This window comes from Sorex fumeus, unplaced genomic scaffold (genome assembly GCF_029834395.1).
Source record: "Sorex fumeus unplaced genomic scaffold, SorFum_2.1 ptg000061l, whole genome shotgun sequence".
Classification (NCBI taxonomy): Eukaryota; Metazoa; Chordata; class Mammalia; order Eulipotyphla; family Soricidae; genus Sorex; species Sorex fumeus.
In genome coordinates, this window is record NW_026606118.1 from 34,074,885 (window position 1) to 34,099,733 (window position 24,849).

A 24,849-nucleotide genomic window follows, 5' to 3' on the forward strand; every position below is an offset into this window, starting at 1 on the left:
GAAGTGCCTACACCAAGCCTGGCATCTATAATCAAAACTGCATCCACTTCAAAGAGGCCTAACTCAGAGAGGTCTTGAGAAGAGCCTGGTCACCTCCTCCATTGAGGAAACTTTTGTTTTATAGATGCCAATTGATTTAGATCACTGATCAGTTGCATTTGACTTTTTTTCCCCCTTTCCTTTCCCCTTTCCCTGTTTTAGATTTCTGCTGCAAACATTTGAATGTTCCAATAAATAAGCTGACAACCCCCCTGATGCTCTTCTCAACTCTCAGTACAAATTAAAGCAGGTTCCTAGACCTCTCTATCTCCAGGTCTCAAGTAAAAAACCTTCTTCCCCCCAACCCCCCCTCATCTCAAGTTACTGTTGTCACTGTTAAAAAATATCTTGCAATCTGAAGAACATTTAGACCTTGTCCAGTTCAAATATCATTAGACTGAGACACATAAACTACCACACTCATGTAGGATATTGATGACAGGGACACAGGCATGGGGAAAATGGGAACACTGTACTCTCCTGGCAGCTTGTCTGTAAATCTATAACTGAAGCCAGACCAAAGAAATGAAGAGTTGAATTCAGGATCAGAAATCCTAGAGAATCTATCTGGTTACAGATAGTTGAAAATGTTGTGAATGCGCCCACCTCCAAAAAGATAGGGAGACTGAAAGAGTAATCAGAAATCTTCCCTTGTGCCTCAGAGACTCAGCAAATTTACTGATCACCCTGGGACCCACAGGCCTGTAACCCACCCTTCCTGAAAATGAGCTTCTCTTTTCTTTATTAAACCCTTTCTCATGACCATACAGACAGGACAGTTGCTTGGAAGACAAGAGTTTGCCATATTCCAAGTTTGGGCATGTTGCCAAAAAAGCTTTTGCTTGACCCGTCATCATGTGTCTCTTTTTCTTCTCGAATGCCAGTGGAATTGAATCCTCCCATTACAAAATCATTCTATAAAAGTTTCTGTTCAGGGCTGGAGCAATAGCACAGTGGGTAGGGCATTTGCCTTACACGGTGGCCGACCTGTGTTTGACTCCCAGCATCCCATATGGTCCCCCAAGCACCGCCAGGAGTGACTCCTGAGTGCATGAGCCAGGAGTAATCCCTGAGTATCGCCGGGTGTGATCCAAAAAGAAAAACAAAAGTTTCTGTTCAAAAAGACAGCCATATTCCTCCAAAGTTTTTCTATTACTTACTAGGTACATGTACTCCTGCAAATAATTATGTATATAACTGAGAAATTATTCTCTATATAATTTCAGTTAAAATGATATACAGGGGCCTGGAGCAATAGCACAAGCAGGTAGGGTCTTGCCTTGCACACGGCTGACGTGGGTTCAATTCCCAGCATGCCATGTGGTCCCCCAAGCACCACTAGGAGTAATTCCTGAGTGCAGAGCCAGGAGTAACCCCTGAGCATCGCCAGGTGTGACACAAAAAGGAAAAATAAATAAATAAGTAAATAAATAAATAAAATGATGTACAATTTTCTTTTTTTTCTTACTATTGTTAAGTCTTTTCTTATTCTACTAGTAAGTTGTTAATATATATTTAATTTTAAACTTATGGTGATACTGTTAAATGAAAAAATCAAGTTGAACTTTCACTTTGCACATTTCTGTAACATCGAATTTTTTTGTTTTTCGGAGGGTGGGGGCATACCCAGTGATGCTCAGGGGTTACTCCTGGCTCTTCACTCAGGGATCACTTCTGGAGATTCTGGGGGACCATATGGGATGCCAGGGATCAAACCTGGGTTGGCCGCGTGCAAGGCAAACACCCTATCTGCTATACTATCGCTCCAGCCCCTAACATACAACTTTTAGATGCGAACACAACAGTGTGAAGAGATTGCTTTTCTATCCATTTCTGCTCTGTGCCGGGGCTGTAGGAAGCTGTTCCAGTCTGTTTCCTGGAATGAAGAAATTGCTCCATTGGCTGCTGGGAGCGGGGTCTGCAGGGACAGCCTAAGCTAAATACTTCACCTCGCCCAAGGTCACACAGCCTCCTCACAAGCCTGTTTGTTGTTCCCTTTTGGAGAACTCTGAGACCTTGACAGGAAGAAGAGCTCATAAAGTGGGCCCTGTGGTCACTGACATTGCCTCACTAGTCAAAGGCTACCCTGGCCACAGTCCTCTTTCTTCTCCTCTTCCAAGATGAGGCACTCAATTGCTCCCCTTATACTCCCTTCACCCCCTCTGCTAGACTGTCTCAGCATCTTTTCCCAGAGCAGGTCAAATTCTGAGAGGGTCACTGCCTTTCTGCTGAGCTCCTCTGTTAAGCAACACCACTAACTGACTGCAGAGCCCAGACTCAGGGACTCCAGGCATCCGGCCTGGATAAGCCAAGGGGAAACAGTGACAGAAGATGCAAGGGTGGGAAGAGAGAAGTCACCAGAGATGTTTCTTCTAGTTCTAGGCAAAACTTTGGCTTGGCTGCCTTCCTCTGAGCACTCTCTCTGGGCTTTGTTTGTGTCACCTTTGCCCTTTGCCCTTCCTGCCCTCAGTGGAGCAGCAATGTCCTTTTGTTACCCTTCTCTGGGGAGTCACTGCTTCCAGCCACACCATTATCTCCTTGGCTTTCAGCTCTTCCCAACACCTTTTTGAAACTTACTTCCTTTATGAAATTCTCATGGTAAATTGCTAGGTTTGGCCTTTACTTTCTGACTGGACCCGCCTAGTATAGCAAATGTAGACAATAAACGTATACTTATATGCAGATTCAAAGAAGCCTTTTCAATTTGAAGGTTCACCTGCTTTTAATCCTGTATGTCCTAGATGTAAAAGTATTTAATTAGACTTAGCTTCAATGAGGGGGGAACAAAAAAACACCATCGCCAAAAGAAATCCTGAAAGCAGCTGTAATGACAAATAAGAAGCTATGTGTGTGAGAATTATGAAACTGTAATGAAAATTAAGAAAATGTAATTGGGACTGGGAAACTGAAACTGACCCCCTAAGTTAAACAAGAGAAGGCAAGGAGAAGCATTCCTTTTGTGACCCCAATCAACCGCTTTAAGGGCCCAACAGCCTACTAGATTGATGGGAGCACACAGGGCCTGATAGATTTATGGGAGTGCACGGGAGATGGTACCTGAAGGCCGCACCAAAACTGGCCAAGATATAATGACACTGTTTTTCTTTTGAGCACCTGAAGGCCGTACCCTGTGGGAGTGATGCATTGATCATTTTTCTTTTACTTATTACCACTTAGGGCTGGAGCGATAGCACAGCGGTAGGGCGTTTGCCTTGCACGCAGCCAACATGGCCAACCCGAGTTCGATTCCTCTGCCCCTCTCGGAGAGCCCTGCAAACTACCGAGAGTATCTCACCCGCACGGCAGGGCCTGGCAAGCCACCCGTGACGTATTCGATATGCCAAACACAGTAACAACAAAGTCTCCAATGGAGACGTTACTGGGCCCCCTCGAGCAAATCGATGATCAACGGGAGGGCCTTTACCTTTACCTTCATTACCACTTATTACCACACGCTGGAGCAATAGTATAGCAGGTAGGGCATCTGCCTTGCACGCACGAGTTCAATTCCTCTGCCCTTCTTGGAGAGCCCGGCAAGCTACCAAAAGTATCCCGCCCACATGGCAGAGCCCCCTGGCATATTGGATATTCGATATGCCAAAAACAGTAACAACAAGTCTCACAATGGAGATGTTACTGGTGCCCGCTCGAGCAAATCGATAAACGGGAGGACAGTGCTGCAGTTATAACCACTGTTATTTCCTGTCTCACTGATAAGAATGTACATAGATTGCAGCCCACCTTTGGATGATAAAAGAGAGAACCTCTCAATAAATGAGTCTCCAAGTATCTTTCTTTTCTGACTTGAGGTCCTCAGCACTGAGCTTCTAATAAACTCACTATCCCATCCTGAGCTGTCTCTCACTCAGTTCACTCGCAGCTCGTGCCAGTATTACACAGCTTCTTTTGAAGCTATGATCAAGAAAGATAAGTCTCGTTAAATAAAAGTAGTATTGATTTTAGAAAAAAAAAAGTTTCTATAACAAGAAGGGAGGAAAATGGCGGATGGAGTAGAACAGCCCTTCCTCTTTCTGCCTTCAGTCAGAGGGCAAACCAGAAGGACCATAAGGTAAAGTACTACAGGTTTTAGCCAAAAGTCATTTGTCTTGCATGGGCAGTTTTCTGGCCTATGTAGATAACAGGTCAGAAATGAAATACCAAATTAGAAAGAACACACATATGCTTAAGACTGTGTGATTTTTTTTGTGGTTTAGTTTTTTCTAAAGTAATTTTTAGCAAATAATGATTTATTCTTTAAAAAAAAATGGCTCAGTAGAAACAGACAGCTGAAATATTGGTAGTAACTTTCCTCAGGAAAAGAAATGGGAGGAGATAAAAAAAAATGTACAACTGAATGGGTGTTGGAACATTGTATGACTTAACTCAATTATAAACAACTTTGTAACTGTGTATCTCACAGTGGATCAATTTAAATTTTTTTTATTTTAAAATATTTAATTTTTTTTTTTATTTTAAAAGCCAGGGCTGGAGCAATAGCACAGCGGGTAGGGCATTTGCCTTGCAAGGTGACCGACCTGGGTTCGATTCCCAGCATCCCATATGGTCCCCTGAGCAGTGCCAGGAATAATTCCTGAGTGCAGAGCCAGGAATAACCCCTGAGCATTGCTGGTTGTGAAAGCAAAAAAAAAAAAAAAAGTCAAAAACTAATCCTCTTCTGGGAATATACCCACGGGGACCCAAAATCACATAGCAGAAATGCCATCTGAACTTCTATGTTCATTACAGCACTATTCACAATAGCCAGAATCTGGAAACAACCTGAGTGCCTGAGAACAGACGACAGGATAAAGAAACTATGGTACATCTACACAATTCAATATGATACAGCCACCAGGAAAAACAAAGTCATGAAATTTGAGAGCACGATGAATATGGAGAGTATCATGCTGAGTGAAATGAGTCAAAAGGAGAGAGACAGACAGAATGACTGCACTCATCTGTGGAATATATAAAAAGTGTAAAATGAGACTAATATCCACAGACAGTATTAACACGGGCCAGGAGGACTTGACCACAGATGTAAGCTTGCCACAGGTGAAAGGGCAGGGGGAGGGCAGTTAGGATAGAGAAGGAGCCACTATGACAAGGATTGTTGAAAATGATCACTCTGGACAAGAATGGAGTGCTGAAAGGAGGTAAAGGAATACATGTTCTCAGTACCTATACTGAAAACCATCATGCCCAGAAGGGAAAAAAAAGGGAGAGTGAGAGACAGAGAGTGAAAGGAGAAAAGTGCCTTCATAAAGGCAGCTGCGACTGGGGGGCTGGAGAGGTGGGGGAGAGCGGTTGGGGGCAGGGAATGGGGGGGAAGGGTAGCTGAAGGGAAACTGGACATCGCTGGTGGGAAATGTACACTGGTGATGGGATGGGTACTGGAACACTGTATGACTGAAACCCAGTCATTAACAACCTTGTAACTAGGCATCTCACAGTGATTCAATGAAGAAAAAAAAACTGTCTTGCTGTAAAGACCCTGTGATGCTCAATCAAAATTATAGTCACTTCAAAGAGAGTTTAAAAACTGGTAATAGATGGCACAGGTTTATTATGTGGAGAGAAATTTAATTTTAAAATGTGCCATCTTTTAGTGTGCATATTTTTTTTCTCTTTGGGTCATACCCGGTGATGCACAGGGGTTACTACCGGCTCATGTACTGAGGAATTACTCCTGGCAGTCCTCAGAGGACCATATGCAATGCTGGGGATCAAACCCGGATTGGCTGCATGAAAGGCAAATGCCCTACCCGCTGTGCTATCACTCCAGTCCCCATAATGTGCATATTTAAGCTTATGTAATAATACTTACTCTTTTGGGGAAAAACTCCAATGATTACATTTATAAGAACACTTACATGCAAGCTACCCGTGACATATTCAATATGCCAAACACAGTAACAAGAAGTCTCAAAATGGAGACGTTACTGGGCCCGCTTGAGCAAATCGATGAACAACGGGAGGACCATGACCGTGACATGTAACTCCTTTAAGCAAATTCTTTTGTTCTAACAAGTGCTTTTTTTTTTCTTTGTGGGTCACACCTGGCGATGCACAGGGGTTACTCCTGGCTTTGCACTCAGAAATTATTCCTGGTGATGCTCAGGGGACCATATGGGATGCTGGGACTCGAACCCGAGTCGGCCACATGCAAGGCAAATGCCCTACCCACTGTGCTATTGTTCCAGCCCCCAACAAGTGATTTTTGAAGAGAGCATTTCTGATATTTGCTATTTCCATTATTAATTGTGGGAAGAACTACACATGTTAAAAGCAAAACCCTTGTTATCCCTTAGCCTTTAAGAAGGAAGCAAGAGAGGTCCTCAAAACTTAAAACCACTCTATTTTATGGCTCTGCTACCCAGCAGAGCAGTGGCTAGTACGGCAGTGCTAAGCACCTGAGCAGTGTTTAGAATAACTGAAAAATTGAACTCCTGCTTACTATAGTAAATTAGATTAATGTAATTTTTAAATTAGGCAACCCGAGACAGAACTTAAAATCAAGGAGAAAAATGAACAATTTGGAAATGGCCCAGAAATATAAATAGAGACACTGTGCTTTTTCTTATACCTGTAAGTTTTTTGTCAATCTGTTCCTTCAGCTGCAGCTTGACTGACCTTTCCAAAATGGGAAACAGGTTTTTAATCTCCGAAGACTACAGAAACAAAACCAGGAAAAGATGCTGGTGATTTCCAATTCCTAATGAAAGAAAAATCTAAATCTCTATTCTGGTCTGCAGGGCCAGCATGGACCTGGCCGCATCTTCCGTGACACACATCCTGGTTGCCAGTCACCCTGGCCATCACCATTCCCAGGGCCAAGCTCCCTGACAGCCAAGGTATTGCTCTCTTTCCCAGGGCCCTGCTCACACATCATTTTCTCAGGAGTGCCTTGTCAGCTTCCTATGACTAAATCAGTGTCCCTTCACCACTCTCACTCACAACTCTGGATTTAGCTTAGCGGAAGCACTTATCACAGTCACAATGCAAGACTATTTGGTGGAAGTCTCTGACACGGGGCTAATCCTGTGCGGACAGACCATGAGAACAGTCAGTTCCCTTGCTTCACCAGCATTTAGTTCCCAGCCTTTCGGATAGGATGGCTCACACAGTAGGAATTATTTGCTGAATAAGAAAATAATTACTAATCACAGCAGTAACAATGAACTCAAATCTAGCATCTCCTCTCTCTAGATCATCACTAGCCTAAACCTATCAATTTATCTCATGCTCAAAAGAAACCAAGAGAATCTGTTTTTAAATGCATCTTACAGGAGAGGGAACGAAGGCACAGAGAACTTCAAGGATTAATCCAATGAGGCACACTCATGATTGGTGACACAATAATATAGTTGAGCCTATTACTAACCACTAATCTCCTGCTACATGTGATTAAGAGGCTACTGAGTAGCTCAATATTGAGAGGCAGATACTAAGCCTAGAGACATCAAAGGAATGTTCCTTATGGGAGGAAGAAGTTTATAGGATCCCAGGAGCTTCTTGATACTGTGTGAGAAGGGGGAGGTGACAAGATCAGTCCTGGGTTAGAGTATGGAACCAACTACCAAACATAGTGTGCATGATACAAGTCCAAGCTGACTGTGAAGGCTGAAACATCTGTGAGAAGCATCTAGAGGTCCCTTCTGACTCTTAAAATTAACCAAGTACCAAAGGAGCAGCAGTTGACAGAAAAATGCCTGAGCTTTTCTAAGTCCTAAATCCAAATTATAATGTAACATATGAATGTTCAAAATAATACATGACCCACTGAGGTGTGTTTGCCTTGCTATTTCAAAAGACATAAAGTGCTTAACATAGGATTTGATAAATGTCAAACTCAATAAAAGCAAGTACGTATTCAACAAATGCTAACATAGCACTTACTAAATGTAAGGGTCTACCAAATGCTTGACAAATATTGACTAAGGGCTACTACACATGTGTTTCATAGATCTTCAGGACTGCAGTAAGTGGATGAAACTATCTGGGCTAAGCCCTTGAGAGGTAACAGTACTCCTGGAATGACGACATACAAGGCTAAAAAGATTGAGCTAAGGGGTCTATATTTTCTCCCATAAGGTGTGGCAGAATCTGGAAATGTTGAGCAGAAAAATGATGCAGAGAAGACATTATTTTGAGAAATCTGATGACAAAAATCATAAAAAAGACACAAGCAAGGGAGAGAGATTAAATAGATAAAATGTGTTCTAGTAACTAAACAAATTTGAACCAGATAGTACAGCATATAGCACATTAACTTTGTACACAGACAACCTGGGTTCAATCCCTTACACTACTATACTTAAGGTTTAGGACACTACTATACATGATTCCGGAGCCCAGAGTCAAGAGGAAGCCCTGAGTACTGCCAAGTGTAACCCCAAAACAAAAAATCACTATATCACTGTAACACTGTCATCCCATTGTTCATCGATTTACTCAAGCAGGCGCCAGTAAAGTCTCATTAGTCCCAGTCCTGAGATTTTAGCAGCCTCTCCTTACTCGTCTTTCCCAACACTGCCATATTGGAGGCTCTTTCAGGGTGAGGGGAATGAGGCCCATTATTGTTACTGTTTTTGGTATATCAAATATGCCAGGGGTAGCTTGCCAGGCTCTGCCATGCAGGAAATAAATAAATAAATAGAATAGAATAAAAAATACTCACAGGTCACAGTCCTCCCATTGTTCATCGATTTGCTCGAGTGGGCCAAGAAAATAAAAAAATAGTAATAATAAAACTAAAATAAATGGTAGGGATTCATTATGTCTACAATATAAGTAAGCTTTGGAGATAAAAAAAAATCTCAAAGTCCTGTTCATAAAAAGCACATCAAAAAGATGTTAAGCAATGGTAAAATCCATAATGGAATATAACCAAAAAACCAAAGAAAGAAAAGTAGTAAATGTAGTATGGTTCCTTCATTTTTTTTTAAAAGAAGATGGCAATGATAATAATGAGAAGAGAAAAAAAAGAGGAAGGAGGGAAAGAAGGAGGAAAGGGAAGAAATAAAGAAAAGGAGGAGGAACAGGAAGGCAAGATATATGCAAATATAGAAAGGTCTTGAGCAGGAAAAAATAGTAATGCAGATAATAAATGCAGATAGTAAGATGAAAGTGATTCTTATTCTTTATTGATTTTTACAAATTTGAACTCTTTACAGTATGTAAAATTTTACACAATTGAGGGAAATACTAGCTCTATCCAGAGATTTTAGATTTAGAAGAAATCCACTTAATCCAAACCATATTTTGATTAAGGGCACTGAAAGTCAGTGAAGCAAAGTAATTCTTCAAAATTCATATGGCAAATAATTCTTCTGACTCCATGTGCAGACTGTTTACGTGACCCCTTCTCCCAAGACTTTGCCTGAAGCAACCCAAAAAAATCTGTGTTCTCTTTTTTTCTGAAGGTTTCCAAGAGATGACAAATGTACAAATATTTTTATATGTCAACCTGCATCACATTTACTTCATTTGAACTACCAAAAAGTTAAATAATGAACAAGTGGAGTTGTTTTTTTACTGATTTCCCTCTGCTGCTCAAAGATAGTAATAGCAACACAATTTATTTATAAAGCTGCTTATAAACACATACCCTTTACACACAAACATATTTCATTCACCTGTTTCCTAATCACTGGAAGATTCTAATCTAAATGATGTTGGGTGGTGCTTCATGGGAAGCCAATGTGACTGGACAATGAAGTATTATGGAATAAACTTTGTGCCAAGGACATTTAACCTGATTTTACATCACTTAAAAAGTTCTTGTATAAGATTCCTTTGTTTAGTTTTGTGTAAAGTGTACTGTTGACTATGGAGAATACTAAAGTGGATGGAAACTTTGAAGGGTTCAGTAATGGCATAAAACAAATCCAGTTGATATTCTTATACAGATGGAGGGTTAACTTGGAAAGAACATCTGAATATTATCAGATCACAGAAAAAGCAGATTGGCACAGTTGAGAGAAATGAAGGCCAATTAAAGGACAAGTTGAGGCAGAGTTGGAAAGGCAATTAAAGCATAATAAACACAGGAGAGCACAAGTAGACTCCTGCAAACCAGAAACAGCACATGTGAGGGGGTAATTACATAGTGCCCTGTACCAAAGCAATGAGGCTTCATGAATCAATGTACCTCTAAGTCCAAGGCAGGATAGGGGCCAAACAAATGAAGCCAACAGTAACACCATTTCAATCCAATACAACACAAGTGATGTCATAAGAAATATTCAGTCTTTTCTTTTTTTAACTATAGGATGGTAAGTGAAGTTAATGGTAAACAAGATTGGAACAGAACTTCCAACTAAAGAAATGTTCTGGGTCTCTATTATACGGACTAACTGAGCTTGGCATGCTGCTCTTTAACCTTTAATGGCCAGATGAATCCAGGGCCTGTGGAAATGCAGAATCTGGTTCAACAAGCCAAGGAAAAGGCTCAAAGTTCTGCATTTTTAACAAGTTCCAAGGAGGTGATGCCAATATGCTAGTCAATATACCACACTTTGGGCACCAAAACTGTAATGTCTTCAAAGTAAAGCAAAAAAGGAAATCAGTGAAGCTTATCAGTAAGAAAAATTCAGGGTACCCCCTTTATAACATTTAATATGGTTTTGTCATCTCTATTTTGAGGTTGAAAAGCAGATGTTTGGAAAAGAATTTATTTTCCCATATTCAAACACCAAGCACAAGGAACTAAATGCAATTATGACTTCCAAACTACTTGTTAATAATCTGCAAAAATGAGTTTAAGAGAATTAATCTGGTGATCTTGCAAAGTTGCTCCAATTTTTCTGATTATTCTATAATCTGAAAATTATAGATTATTCTAACCCAGGGATAATGGCAAAGCTTAGCTCCAAAAAGGTAGCACATATAAAAGTAGTTTAAATCTACAAAGGACTTTAACGATGGAACTGTTGATAATTAGCTAATACCTTTTATATATATATATCTCTTACTCTTTTCTCCTCCCAAGTTCTTCAAGTATAATTTAGTGTATCTTTTCTTATAGCATAAAGTCTCAAAACTCTTGGTCTCAAAGTAGGCCTGAGCCATAGTACAGTGGGTAGGGTCTTTGCCTTGCATGTGGTCAACCCAGTTCAATCCCTAGTATCCGATATGGTCCCCCAAGAATGGCCAGGAGTAATTCCTGAATGCAGAGCCAGGAGTAATCCCTGAGCATTGATGGGTGTGACCCCAAAAGCAAAAGATAAAAAAAGAAGAAAGAAAACAAGTTCTTTTATGTTCCTAAAGGAGGAACTTCAAAAGAGATTTTCTGTGGATATATTATTTAAATACACCAAGTCAAGTGGTGGTAATTAAATGTGGCTTAAAACAATGTTACGGTACTTTTTATAAATTAAAAACTCATTAGTCAACTTTACACTTCAGTTTTATTATTTAATGTTCTGAAATAAAAATGATAGAGCTTTAGCATTTGAAGTACCACAGGAGCACAGTGTCACACCTCAGCGTGGGTTTAAGCATATACACACCAGTTTCCTGCCTTTCCGATCAAAGTTCCAGTGCTATTCAGTTGTCAGAGGACCTCTTCTCTTCTCACCACCATCCCCTTTCCCTCTTACTTATTTCACTAAGTTTATATAAGACCCTCAAATTCTATCCACATTGTTGCCAAAAATTTTGTTGTCATCGTTTAAGGAATCTCTAGACTGCTACACTCATTTCTATTCTCACCAACTCTTCCCACCAAATTTTCTCAGCATATTTGCTGTTGGATAATATTGGGTTGTCCTTGTTCCTCCCACAGAGAGCTTAGTTTTATTGATAACTCCCACAACAGTGCCCCTGAGGCACACCAAATTCCATCAAGCACTAATAATACTATATTGCTTTTCTCTCTCCTTTATGTCACTTGCAAGGTTTAGCCAAATCCCTTTTGTATAGACACAGGAAGACAGTTCATGCTATGCTTTGTAACTGACTCCAAAATAATATTTACTCCTTGGGATCCATATTTACTTGATTTAAGCCTCAGTTTCTCTTAGTTCCTAGCACTCCAAAAGCAGGGTCCCAACGAAGGGACTGGACGGACCCAGGGCAAGCTATAAGCTACCCTGGCATCTAAAGGGAACAAGGTAAGCACCATAAGTATAATAAGTTAAGAGCATGGTCATGAACAAACTCTGACATGACCCAAAAAGAAGTAACTGAATAAGGACCCAGCTGGGGTTAGGAAATACTAATCTGGCCTGAGGATTATAGTCTGGGCTATACAGTGAGATGTCCCCAGGAAGTGCCAACCTTTAAGCTTAGTATATCTCTTACAGTATTCATACAAATGATTAGAAATATTAGTAAGAAATAAAGTTACTATGATTGCTTAAATGAATTACTCGCTGAGGAAAAGATAAAGAAATACACCCTGGATGGAATCCAGCCCTTGAGCAGATCTAGTAATCTGGAGTTCTGAACCCACAGATGAGATCTTATCCGTGTATTAATCCCCTAGAATTTCCCCTGTAGGAATGACTTTATCTCTGTTTGTTATGACAATGTTTAACCCCACCTATGTGTAACTCACTCTTCATGACCGCTATATAACTATGCTGTAAGGGGAAAGAGAGAGAATATGAGACGCAGAAGAAGGGATAAGATGAGGGGATAACGAAATAGAGGACTTTGAGGTCTACAAGGAGACTAGGATGATGGAACTATGATAACTGGGACTATGACCAAAATGTAAGACTATGGTTGTACTCTCGGAGAGCATGGCAAGCTACCGAGAGTATCCCACCCGCACAGCAGAGCCTGGAAAGCTACCCGTGACATATTCGATATGCCATAAACAGTAACAATAACAGGCCGCATTCCCCTAATCCTGAAAGAACCCCCCAATATGGCAGCGTTGGGAAGGACAAGTAAGGAGAGACTGCTAAAATCTCAGGACCAAACTAGGTTGCCAAAATGAAGAAGGACTAAAATGACTGTCTGTACTTTTAACACATGTATGCTGGCATCAGAAGCATCCATCGAGGACCTGGTGGTGCAAGCACAGAAGATCAAATCCACAGGACGTCAAAAGAGCGCCCACAGAACATAAAGTAACAAAATAGAAGACTAACACCCAAGAATAGCAGAGTACCAGGTTTTAAGTACCAGGAGGTTTACTCCATGGCTTGGAGGCCAGCCGCGCACACGCTGGGGGGAAAGGCAGCTCAGATAGAGAAGGGAGGACCAAATAAAGGGTGTTGGGAGGATCCTCCCAGGATGGGAGACGCATACTGAGAGTAGACTCTGGACCAAGCATGATTGCCACTCAATGCCTGTTTTGCAAACCACAGCACTCAAAAGGAGAGAGAGAACAAGGGGGAATGCCCTGCCACAGAGGCAGGGTGGAATGGGAGGGGACAGGGAGTGGGAGGGATACTGGGATCAGTGGTGGTGGAGAATGGGCACTGGTGGAGGGATGGGTATTCGATCACTCTATAACTGAAACCCAAGAACAAAAATTTGTAAATCTACAACTGTACCTCATGGTGTTTCACTAATAAAAATCTAAAAAAAATAATAATAATAACGCCCACATACGAGATGGTCAGACTTCTTCATCAAGACCCTGAATGAATGGTTCAATGCTCTTCATGTTCCTGGAGTGAGCAGACGCCATTGGGCCACACTAGCACGTGACAGGATAAATGGAGACGTTACTGGTGCCCAACAAGCAAATCAATGAACAATGGGATGACAAGTGATACAGGTGATACAACTGTGCTAGAAGAGGAGATATCGGACTATGCTGGGGAGGAGAGAGAAATAAACTGTCTAGCAACCAGCCTGGGGCCCTGTTCCTCCATTCTCATTCCCCCATCATTCCTCTGACAAGTGGGTTGGCCAAAGGAATGGTTCTCAGCCACTGAATGATCAGGTCCCACACTCCCTCAACTTTTCTTGATAATTCACATTTGCAACAACAGACACTGTTGTCAATCTTTCTGAACAGGTCATTCTCACAGATGTGAGGTGCTCTCTTTGAAACTTCATTTGTACTTCCTTAATAATACATGAATTTGAACATTTTTTGCTTGAGCCTGGAGACATCTGTATGGGCTTCTTCAGAGAAGTGTCTATTCAAATCTTCTGTCCACTTTTCATTTGGTAGACTGACTTTTGTTGCTAGTATGTACAGGCTCTGCATAATATTTTGGTGTGTGACTATAAGGTACATATTTTCTTGGTCAGTAGGTTGCCTTTTAGTTTGTGTGGTGTTCTCTTTCACTGTACAAAAGTCTTGGCACGAACGAGATTTTGCAAGCAGGGTTTTGCCTTGTACACGGTTAACCTGCATTTGATTCCCAGCACCCCATACGGTGTTGCAAGTTCTTCCAACGGTGACCCCTGAGCACAGAGCAAGGAGTAAGTTCTGTGCATCACCTAGTATGGAACCCAGATGAAAACAAAATAAAAAACTGCTTCCAAGATTCATATACTCCAATTTATTTTTGCTTTTGTTTTCTTTACTATTTGAGTGAAATCGCCAAAGGCATCCCTGCAGAGGCCATTCATGAGAATTTCACCTATTTTCTTCAGGTATTTTATGGTTTCAGTTAAATCCAGCCTTTAATTTATTTTCACTTAACCAAAATTAGTCTAGTGTCTCTTGTTATTTTCTACATGTGGCTATACAGGTTTCCCAACTCCAGTTACTAAAAGATTTTACTTTCACCACTTTTCTCCCATTTCTTTTATTCCCAAAGGTGTTTTGTCTCCTTCATTTTATACTGTCTGTCTAGATATGTGTTTTAAACTTTGAATAAAAATTTGACTATGAATAATTTTAAAATAGTATTGGCCCTATAGAAAATAATGATTCACTGAGTTATGTAGTCCTTCGAAATGCTGTAGTTATTCACTATACTATAGGTATATAGTTTTTATACTATAGCTATCAATTTGGCCAGAAACCTTTAAGGACTAAAAAGCTGTTAAACGAATAAAGGCTGCAACAAGCTTTCAAAATTTCTAATTTTTACTTGAAAGCTCAGATTTTATATGGTAACAGGTGCCATCATTTCTTTCCTTTGAAGTGACAAGTTAATATCATTTATTTTTTTATAAAAGATATGCTAAATACACAAACCTGAATAATCACTTTGTCACTGTTCTTTCAAACAAAAAGCATTACATAGGGGTGGGAGAGCAGTTCGTTTAGCTCACAGCTCTATCCCACACTTACTTTTCATCCAGAAAACAGAAGTACCTGAGTATGAGGCAAATGTACAATGCATATATTTCTGATTTTGTTAACAAGGTTTGTTAAAAAAGATGGGGTAATCTATGGTTGGAACTTAATAACGTTTCTATCCTTATAGTCATTTTTACTACTTCACCTCATATATTCTCTTTTTATGGGGGAGAACACTCAGTGGTACTCGGCTTACTCCTGGCTCTGCATTCAGAGATCAATCCTAGTGGTGCTCAGGGAACCATGCCCCATACCAGGTCAGCTGCATGCAAGGCAAGCACCTAACTTGTACTATTTCTCTGGCTCCTACCCAGTAAATTCTTTAAGTAAAATTAATCTTTTTATTTTTCCTAATTCCAAGAACATGCCTTGATTTCTGCAATGGTGCCAACAGCTTTTACCCTTCACTGCTTTAATACAATCAGCATAAATGTCAACAAAATGGAAAAGGGAAAATGATGTCTCAATACTGTTTTAAAATAGTCTGGAATTCATATATATCTTAAAAGGCTCTTACAGATTCCCCCAAGGGGCCACAGACAACAGTTTGAGAACTGCTACCTGAAACATTTCAGCTGAAACTGCTGTACCATTGTTCATTTGGCTGGAGCAATATGATATAATTTAGAAGAATCTCATTACAATCACTGAATTTATTTTGCTGCCTAATCAATCACAATCACAATCATTCTGTTGTTCATCAATTGCCTTGAGCAGGCACCAGTAATGTCTCCTTTGTCCTAGCCCTGAGATTCTAAAAAGTGCCACATTCAAGGCTCTTTCAGGGTTAGGAGAATGAGACCCATCATTGTCACTGGTATTTGGCATATTGGGTATGCCATGGGGAGTTTGCCAGACACTTCTGTGTGGGCAGTAGCCTGCCAGGATGTCAAAAGCAAAATGAGATAATAAGATATCATGTGGCCACAAATGTGGTCACATGCTTCCGGGAACTGGGTTTTGTAGTCTCTGGGTCTTGGCCACTGATGGGATTACACGGTACTGGGGGGCAGTTGGTGGGTGTGACCCACGCCTACTGGAAGATGGAGGATCTGGGTAGAGGATGCTCAGACCCGATCTGAGCAGGCTTGGAGATCTCAGCCCCGGGACGTTCATGCCTTTGTTCTTCTGCCGGTACCTTCATGCGTGTGGAGGGTGGTCTCAGCATGGTTGTGGCTGTTTTTGGAGGTCTTCGGCTGCTGGGCCTCTGGTCGGGGCAGGGAGGGAAACTCAACCCACCTCCCTCCAAGGGGCCCTGGCGAGGACAGCCAGGAGCGGGGGCAGGAGACTCTGCATTGTTCTCTTCCAGGAGCTGGGTTTTATGCCTAATAGCATCATAAAAAAAACGACTCAAGTGTCTGCCTTCCTTAGAGGTAGGTTGAGGGGCAGGAGGGAAATGGAGGATATTGAGGAAGGAAAGTGGACACAGGTGAAGGTATGGGTGCTTGAACACGGTACATTTGAAACTCAATCATGAACAACTTTGTAACTCATAGTGATTCAATGAAATTTGTAAAAATAAACAAAAATTAAAAACTACCCAAATTTCTTTTCAGTTCTCCCTTTTCATGAAAGATAATAAACTTCAGATGCTTCTTAATGTCATGGGAAATAAATCAGCTCTAAGAACCAACACTTTCCAGGAACAGTCTTCTGAAACCAAAGAGAACTGTCATCATTATGGGTCCTTAGTCATAAACTGTCTGTAACAGAATACCTGTCACTTAGGCATAGTGAGAAAATATCTATCTACAAACAAAATATGCATACAAAAATTGAATCTCCAAAATGACTTTCTATTTTCCTATTTTATAGTACATTTTAAAATTATTACGATTAAACACTCAGATTAAAAATAAAGTTACATCAATAACTGAGAATTGAAAGCAGGTAAAGGGATATACATGATAACCCCATAGTTTCTGAATTGCAAATCATAATGCCCAAAGGGCAGGGGTGAGGGGGAAGGGGAGAGAGAGAGAGAGAGAGAGAGAGAGAGAGAGAGAGAGAGAGAGAGAGAGAGAAGAGAGAGAGGAGTGAGAGAGGGAGGGAGGAGAGGAGAGAGAGTGTGTACCTGCCATAGATGCAGACTGGGGTGAGGGTGGGGGGTGTTGGGGGGACAGGTGGAGAGAATGGCAGGAGGGAAACTGAGGACAGTGATGGAGGGAAATTTACACTGGTGAAGGGATGGGTAGTTGAACATTCTATGACTGAATCAAATCATGAACAACTCTGTAACTGTGTTGCTCACGGTGGTTCAACTGAAAAAAAAAGAAGTCACTTACCCAAAAGCCTGAACACACAACTTCACAAAAACACAAGACTTCTGCATTCACACTACCACAAATAGCAAATAGATGGGAAGGCACTAGCCATAAGAACAGAATATAAAATCCTAATTAAAAGTCTTCTCACTTATTCTAGTAGACTACTTACTAATTGTGTGGTTTTAAATATAAATTTAACCCTTGTTTTTAGTAGAGGAGTAAATGAACCATGGATTTATGATTAACTTGAGGTCATTGCTTAAAACGAAGACTCCTTAAATCCCTTTCTTAGTCAGTTTGTTATAACAAAATACCAGAGCCTCGGTGATCTAAACAACAAAAATTTGTTTTCTTCCAGATCTGGAGGTAGGGGATTTTTAAGGAAGCCAAGTTCTGGGAATTACCTCCTGGATAATTCTTTCTGCTCCCTTGTTAACAAACATCTACTTTCTAGTCCTCATAGTGAGCCCACTTTGAGGGTGGGTTCTCCCCCCCCCCCGACACACACCCCTATTTATAAGGTAACTAACTCCATAATAATTGTCTTACCCTCATGACTTCATCTAAATCCAAATTGCTCTCCAAATCCCTGCCTACACATCAAATACCATGACTCCAGGGTCGGAGATTACAACATATAAATGGGGCACAGGAGACACAAACATTCAGTTCATAGCGATTCCAAATATCCTAAGTAATAAGCACTGGAGTCAAAGCCCAGGAATGTCTTTAGCAATTTCTCCAACGGTTCCCATCATAAAATGATTGAGAAAACTGATTAAAAAGAAAAACCCCAACCCCCTTTCTTTATCTGTAAAGTAAAACTTACTATCACCAGATTTTTCTATTTCAGAGTTGTTGAGGCACTGTGAATCAATTAAGAACATATGGGAATCTGCATACTAAAATTGCAAAGTGATGTTTTTATGATTGTAATCATCTAAACTTTTATCACCACTGCTTCCACTGTTATGTTGAAAACTAAATGAGAAAATAATAAAATATATATATATACGGGTACTATCTTCATTCTGAGTTTTTAATTCTCAGGAAAAAAAATATTCTGGAAACAGAGTCCTAGATAATATTCAGTTGAAATTCTGGTCACTCTTTTGAAGGACTTCTTTAGGTTTTTTAGTTTCTCTCCATGGTAAATACAAAATTAGCTCTTATTTGATGCCAAAGAGTTTTCATGTGGGGTTAGTATTTTGAAATATCTGATACATAGCATTTAGGCTCAGAAGAGTAATCTCTGTTCTGCCTTGAAAACTTTGCAAAAAGCTTTCTTATATACTTTTTTGTCATTTGCGGGGCACTTTCCCGTTATTTTAAACAAAGGCAGATTACAAATTACAAGCTGTACTCCAAAGGATTATTTGTTCCTAAATTGTTTGGAACTTGAAATATCTGTCTCCTTAACAGAAAGAGAAAAAGGTTGTGAATCAACATTTAGTTATCTAACATGTTTATAAAAGTCTGCAACATAGACAAAATGCATTTGCTAAGTCATACATCCCTATAACTTCAAACTCAAAAAATAAAATTGAATATTAAACTATTTAATAATGAGAGCTGAGAGAAAAAAATAAAAATAAAAAAAGATGAGAGCCAATTGATAAAATGTTCTGTGAAGAGTCTAAGAAGGCTAAATAATCTCTAGCTCTTTTGTTGTTGTTAATTAGGGTGTCACCTTCATGAGGTGCTGAGTAAGGCCATCTACCTGGTAGTTCCAGGTCTTTATTTTATAGAAAACATGGGGTCTTTTGAAATGGGATCCTCTTCAGAACCATTGGGAGCAGAAGACAGCAAAACTGTTTCTCCAGAGTTAAGTGAAGAAGTGGAGTGTTAGGGGGAAACTATGGGTGTTGAAGAGATGGCCGTGACTCATGAGGAGGTATAGAGTGGAAAATATAAATGGTGAGAAAAGGATAAAACAGAAACGGGACTCAAGACAGAAGAAATAGCAATGCTGCAGGAAACACTTCTTTACAGGAGTCATGAAGTCTGAAATCAGTTATCTGTCAACAAAGTGACTACAAGAAAAGTGGCACACGTGAGGGAGCCACGTTTGCATGTGCCAGATGTCCGTATATGGGAGGTGCCTACCACAGTGACTGGACTCTGATTCAAGTCATCACAGAGGTCATTTTTGGCCTCTTTGTAGAGATACTAACTTTAATTGTGAAATTTTATCTAGAGTTAATTTTTTTTCTCTTTCACTTCTCCAGGCCCTGGCAAATTAATATTCCAGATCTGATCTTAACACTGAGCTGTATATCTCAGTGTCAGATCATGGTGCATCAGTATTTGTATGCCAGTGCCAGATCATCAGTTGGTCATATGGGTCTTGGTTCGTACTGAGTCTTCCCCTTCCTGGCTTTCCCAAGTCTAAGTAACAAGGACAGAAAAAGATCACTGGGTAGAAAAGCCGTATCCAGCTAAAAAGAAAGTACTAAGGCATGGAAAGGCCCAACTTTTCATCTGGCAAAAACGCAAATTTACGAGAGAGAGAGAGAGCTAAAAGACTCCAAGTTTTCCTGTTTCCTACAACCATGAAACTTCCAATTCCCTTATTCATGTGCCCACCAAAGATAGTCCTCTTTGTATTGGGTAAGGTACCTCTATTCTGCCTTAACTGGACATCCCAAAGGTTATCATGAAAGTCCTGACTTGACTATCAAAGGATTTAAAATGGGTGGGAGCACAGGCTTTGAGCATTCCAGAAAAAGACCTCTCATAATTCGCCATTTGAATCAAATGTTCTACCCCTTCAAGGTAGAAGGGAATAAACCATTACCATGACCATTTAGAGCCATCCCGTGGAAGTACCTGCCACTTTTAATCCCATGGAGAATCTCTTTCTTCTTTTTTTTCTTTCAATATATTCAGTATTCAGAGATGACTGAAGCATTCATAATTTTTTTTTTTGCATTTCACCCCAAGAACCTGCTCTTGCCCTAACAAAAGTCACTTGGTCTAAATAAAAGTACAACACATTCAAGAATTCAACCAAAATAGACATTGGATTTGGCATTGTCTTTGTTCCATTAGTAAATGCTACAGGGTTTTTTGTTGTTGTTGTTTTGTTGGATTTTCTTTGGTTTTGGTTTTTGGGTCACACAAAGCTATGCTCAGGACATATCCGCATATTCTTATGCTTTTGCTTTGTTTTACTTTTTTTTTTTTTTTAAGCCACATCTGTTGGTGCTCAAGGATTACTCCTGGTTGTGCACTCAGAAATCATTCTTGGTGAGCTCAGGGATCAAACCCAGATTATCTGCGTGCAAGGCAAACACCCTACCTGCTGTATTATCTCTTCATCCCCAGTAAATACAATATAGTTTTACTGGTTTCCTAGAAGTGGTTCTAGGAACAACTAGAACACATTAAAAATAATACTATAAGAAGTCAAGTGGAGACTTAACTAGTCTCTAATATGCTGAGCGACAGCACAGCGGTAGGGCATTTGCCTTGCACGCAGCCAACATGGCTGACCCGAGTTCAATTCCTCTGCCCCTCTCGGAGAGTCCGGCAAGCTACCGAGTATCTCACCTGCATGGCAAGCTCCCCGTGACGTATTCGATATGCCAAACACAGTAACAACAAAGTCTCCAATGGAGACGTTACTGGGCCCGCTTGAGCAAATTGATGAACAACGGGAGGACAGTGACAGTGAATATGCTGATTGTTTTTTTGTTCTGTTTTCAATTTGGGGACTAGACCTGGTGGTCCTTCTGGAGTGCTGGGATTTGAACCTGGTTGGTTGGGCTGCATGCAGGGCAAGTGCTCTACTCACTGTACTATCTCCAATCATCATGCTCTTATCATTTGAAGTCATACTAAACTATTCACTACACAGATAATAAATTTAGAAGCAAAATATCATGTAAATTCAAAATCAGATTAAGAACTACATAAATGAATACAAAGGAACTAGCTTGACTATGATTCCATGCTAGATTCTGTATATAAAATAGTATATTATAAGAGGAAGAAGCTAACTGAATAACTGTGACACCCCAATGTCTGATGGAAAAAAATCACTTTCTGTGACTTATAAAGAACTTTTTCATTAAAAGTAGAAAGCAATATTGACTCACCCACCGACGCCCACAAATCCCTTGACATGGACACAGGTAATCATACAGGCACAGCAGGAGTTGACAAACAAAACCATTCTACACAATAGCTCACTAATGGAGAAATGGTTACAAAGTGGCTGGCTATTCCATACCACTTTAAAACTACATCAGGGACATTTTCCGAAGGACAAATACATCTTTAAATTCAATCAATGCCGAGTTTATATCTCGGATCAAATCTTAATCTGAACCAAGGAAAGGCCTTCAGTATGTAACATTCATGAAGCATACAGAGCATTATCCTTGTGTTTGCTCTCACAGTTTTTTTGCACCCGGGTTGGTGCATTGCCATGAACATTTCTAAGACCTATGGTCAAAAGCCCACAGAGCAGTGTCTATTCTAGTCTTTCCCTGGGCTCAAACAGGATATAGAACAAGAGCAAGCGGGCATAATCTCCCCTTCTTTCCCCAATTCCACAGACCTACATCATTTTTCCACAATATTTTCAGAAAATACACAATTTTGCCACCAATTATCTCTCTGCAAGGCAACTCTTAATTTATCACTAAAAAAATAAAACACTGTGCAAGAGCTCTATCTCACAGCAGACCAATCTCAGTCATCCTGATCTCAGATGTGATTAGTCATCCATTTTTTCAGCTTTTTGAAAAGAGTGATTTTAACCTGAAAAACAAATCCCACAACTGAGTCTTTTTTTTTTTCCCTTAGAAAACCAGCCCCAGGCTCTTTGATGACAACTGTCAAGTTCCTTTTGGTTTCCTTTTGAAAGTGCTAATTTGAAGAAGGTAGGGTGGGGTGGCTGGGAGAAAGGTATTGAGAGAAGAGAAAAAAGCGTAGGTAAACTGTCAATTTAGTTGAGTTTCAAAAATACAGCAAGAATTTGGGTGTACAATAATATGCCACTGTATTTCATCAAAAGATATGAAATAAGAATTCGTTCTAACTCAGTATGCTTTACAGTAAGAGAGCCAACCTCATGGGATTAAAAAATATTCATGGTTGTCGTGCTCACTCAGTTCTGTGACACTTTATGGCAAATGCACAAAGCTGCATCATCATAGCTTAATGAACTGTCATTAGCTCCACTGACTACAGGCGTCAAGGATGGAAGGGTAGATATTTGCTGATACTTAGGGACCTGTAAGCAAATGAGTAGGAAAGATTTAAAAATCGACGTTAGCAAATGGAAATTTGGCAATTTTTCAAGATTAGGCATTTGGAAAACAATTCACACGAGATTGACACAAAGATTTAATTTAATACAACTGCAGAATACCTTGAAGTGTGGCTAAATTCCTGAAAATAATCTAACCCGACTTTAAACAATGATACTGGAAAAGCCAAAAATTCATCCCAATCACGTGTTCTACATTCAAACTGTGATACAAGTTGTGGAAAGATATTATGTGGTTTGGGAAACTTACTCTTGGGAATTTGGAGCTTAAGTTCCATGTTATCTAACACCATCTCTTTAGGAATACGGGCTCCTAAGAATACTGTAATATTTCCTGATATCGAAGTTACGGTAAAAACGGAAATGTTTATGAAAGAAAAATATTTTTAAAAATTTTTGAAAAGGCATTCTCTATACAGCTTGTTCATCCATAGCACGTTAGAGAATTGTTTAAGGATGCACTATACATCGCAATCTGTTACACTTCCACATAAGACACAGTCTCCTTGTAATTTTCAATTTATTGTGACACACACATTGTTCCATTTGATCCTTATAATAAATCTATGTGATATGCAAGTGGAGTTGATGTCCTCATTGAACACAAAAGAAATTAGGAAGAGCTGCACCAGGCCTCAGTTACTGCTGCCCATAAAACCCAAAACCCAGACCTTCGCTCAGGGTCCAACGCTATAGATCTAGAACGAAAACAACGCCCACGCTTCCTAAAGTGGACTGCGGCTCCAGCAAACTGTCACAGCAGTGCAGCCGGGGAATAATTGGTACTTTTGTTCGCAAGGTAACCAGAGTAACCTATGGTTAAAATACTGGACAAAGAATCATAAACGTTTCTGCACATTCACGTAATCTGAAGACTGGTGGAATTTCTGAGTAACTTCAAGGAAATTCCTAAACAGATCCAAGGAGAAAGTGTGTTCTAGGCTTTCTGACAAAACGACAGGGGTCTGGCATGAAATCTTTCGGTGCAATCGGTTAGCAAGGAATCATCAACGCTGACTCCCAGCCACCCCCGATGAGGGTCAACCGTGCGAGGATCCCGCAACTTTAGGGCAGGTGACTTTCCCACCCAAACTCGTGTGCTGGGGCGGGCCGTCTAAAGGTCACGGCGCTAACAGACTGCAGGGCATCAGTAAGAGCAGTGCGAGTGCCGGAGAGCCGGGGCGCAGGGAAGAAAGGAGCGCGCGAGGCGTCCGCTGGAAAGGTTTGCAGAGGCCAGGCGCCCGGTGCAAAGGTGCGCGCAGCGCAGCGGAGCCACGACGGTCCCTCCCGGGTGCTGACCGCGATCTGGGCTCCCGGGCTAAGCTGCCCGTCTCCACCCTCCCGCGCACCTACCAGCGAGAGCACTTTATAGGTGTTGGGGTCTTTGGCCGTGCGGGGTCGCGCCGCCTTCTCCAACGCCTCCTCCCCCAGGTCCAGAGGGGCCAGCAGGGACGCGGCCGCCTGCGGCTCGGTGGACACATCAGCGGCCGCAGGGCCACGACCCGGGTCCCGGCCGTTCCCCGCCGGGCCGTCCCGCCGGCCGTTCCCGCCCCCCACGCAGCCGTCGCGCTCCATTGTGGCCCTGGGCGCTCGGGGCCCGGCCGCCCGCCGCGCCTTTAATAGGCTCCGCGCCCGCCGCGCCCCGCCCCGGCCGCCGCCGCCGCCGCGCCCGCCCCGAACCGCCCGCCCGCCCGCCGCGACCCTGGCTGCGCTCCCGCCGCGAGCGCGCGCCTCTACGCCCCGGATTATTTGGCTTCCTGTCTGATTGCGGGCACTCAGCGTGTCAGTTATTTTGAGTCCTGGACGTGGGCGTGTCTTGCACCCACCCACCCTCCTCCTTTCTCTCCTGCCCGCCCAGCCTTCCCCGCACCACGCCCTGGGCACCCTCCGAACTCTTTGCAGGAATCGCCCCGCGCGGCCTCGGGACACGGGCTGGACTGGAATTGCAGAGTGTGGTCTGCAGAGGGCATGAGATCATGGGGCCCCAAAATAGAGCTGGAGGAGGAGGAGGAGAAGGATGCAGCGGTAAAGGCAGGAAAGTG

General features: G+C 41.4%; 1 protein-coding gene across 1 annotated transcript in view; it reads right to left on the reverse strand.

The window, feature by feature from the left end:
• Nucleotides 1-24,382, reverse strand: part of ENPP1 (ectonucleotide pyrophosphatase/phosphodiesterase 1) — an 81,593-nt gene extending 57,211 nt beyond the window's left edge. The window contains exon 1 of the mRNA XM_056126325.1: nucleotides 24,161-24,382. Coding sequence (XP_055982300.1) covers nucleotides 24,161-24,382 — 222 coding nt within the window. The remainder of the gene's footprint in view (nucleotides 1-24,160) is intronic.
• Between the last annotated feature and the right edge of the window lie 467 nt (nucleotides 24,383-24,849).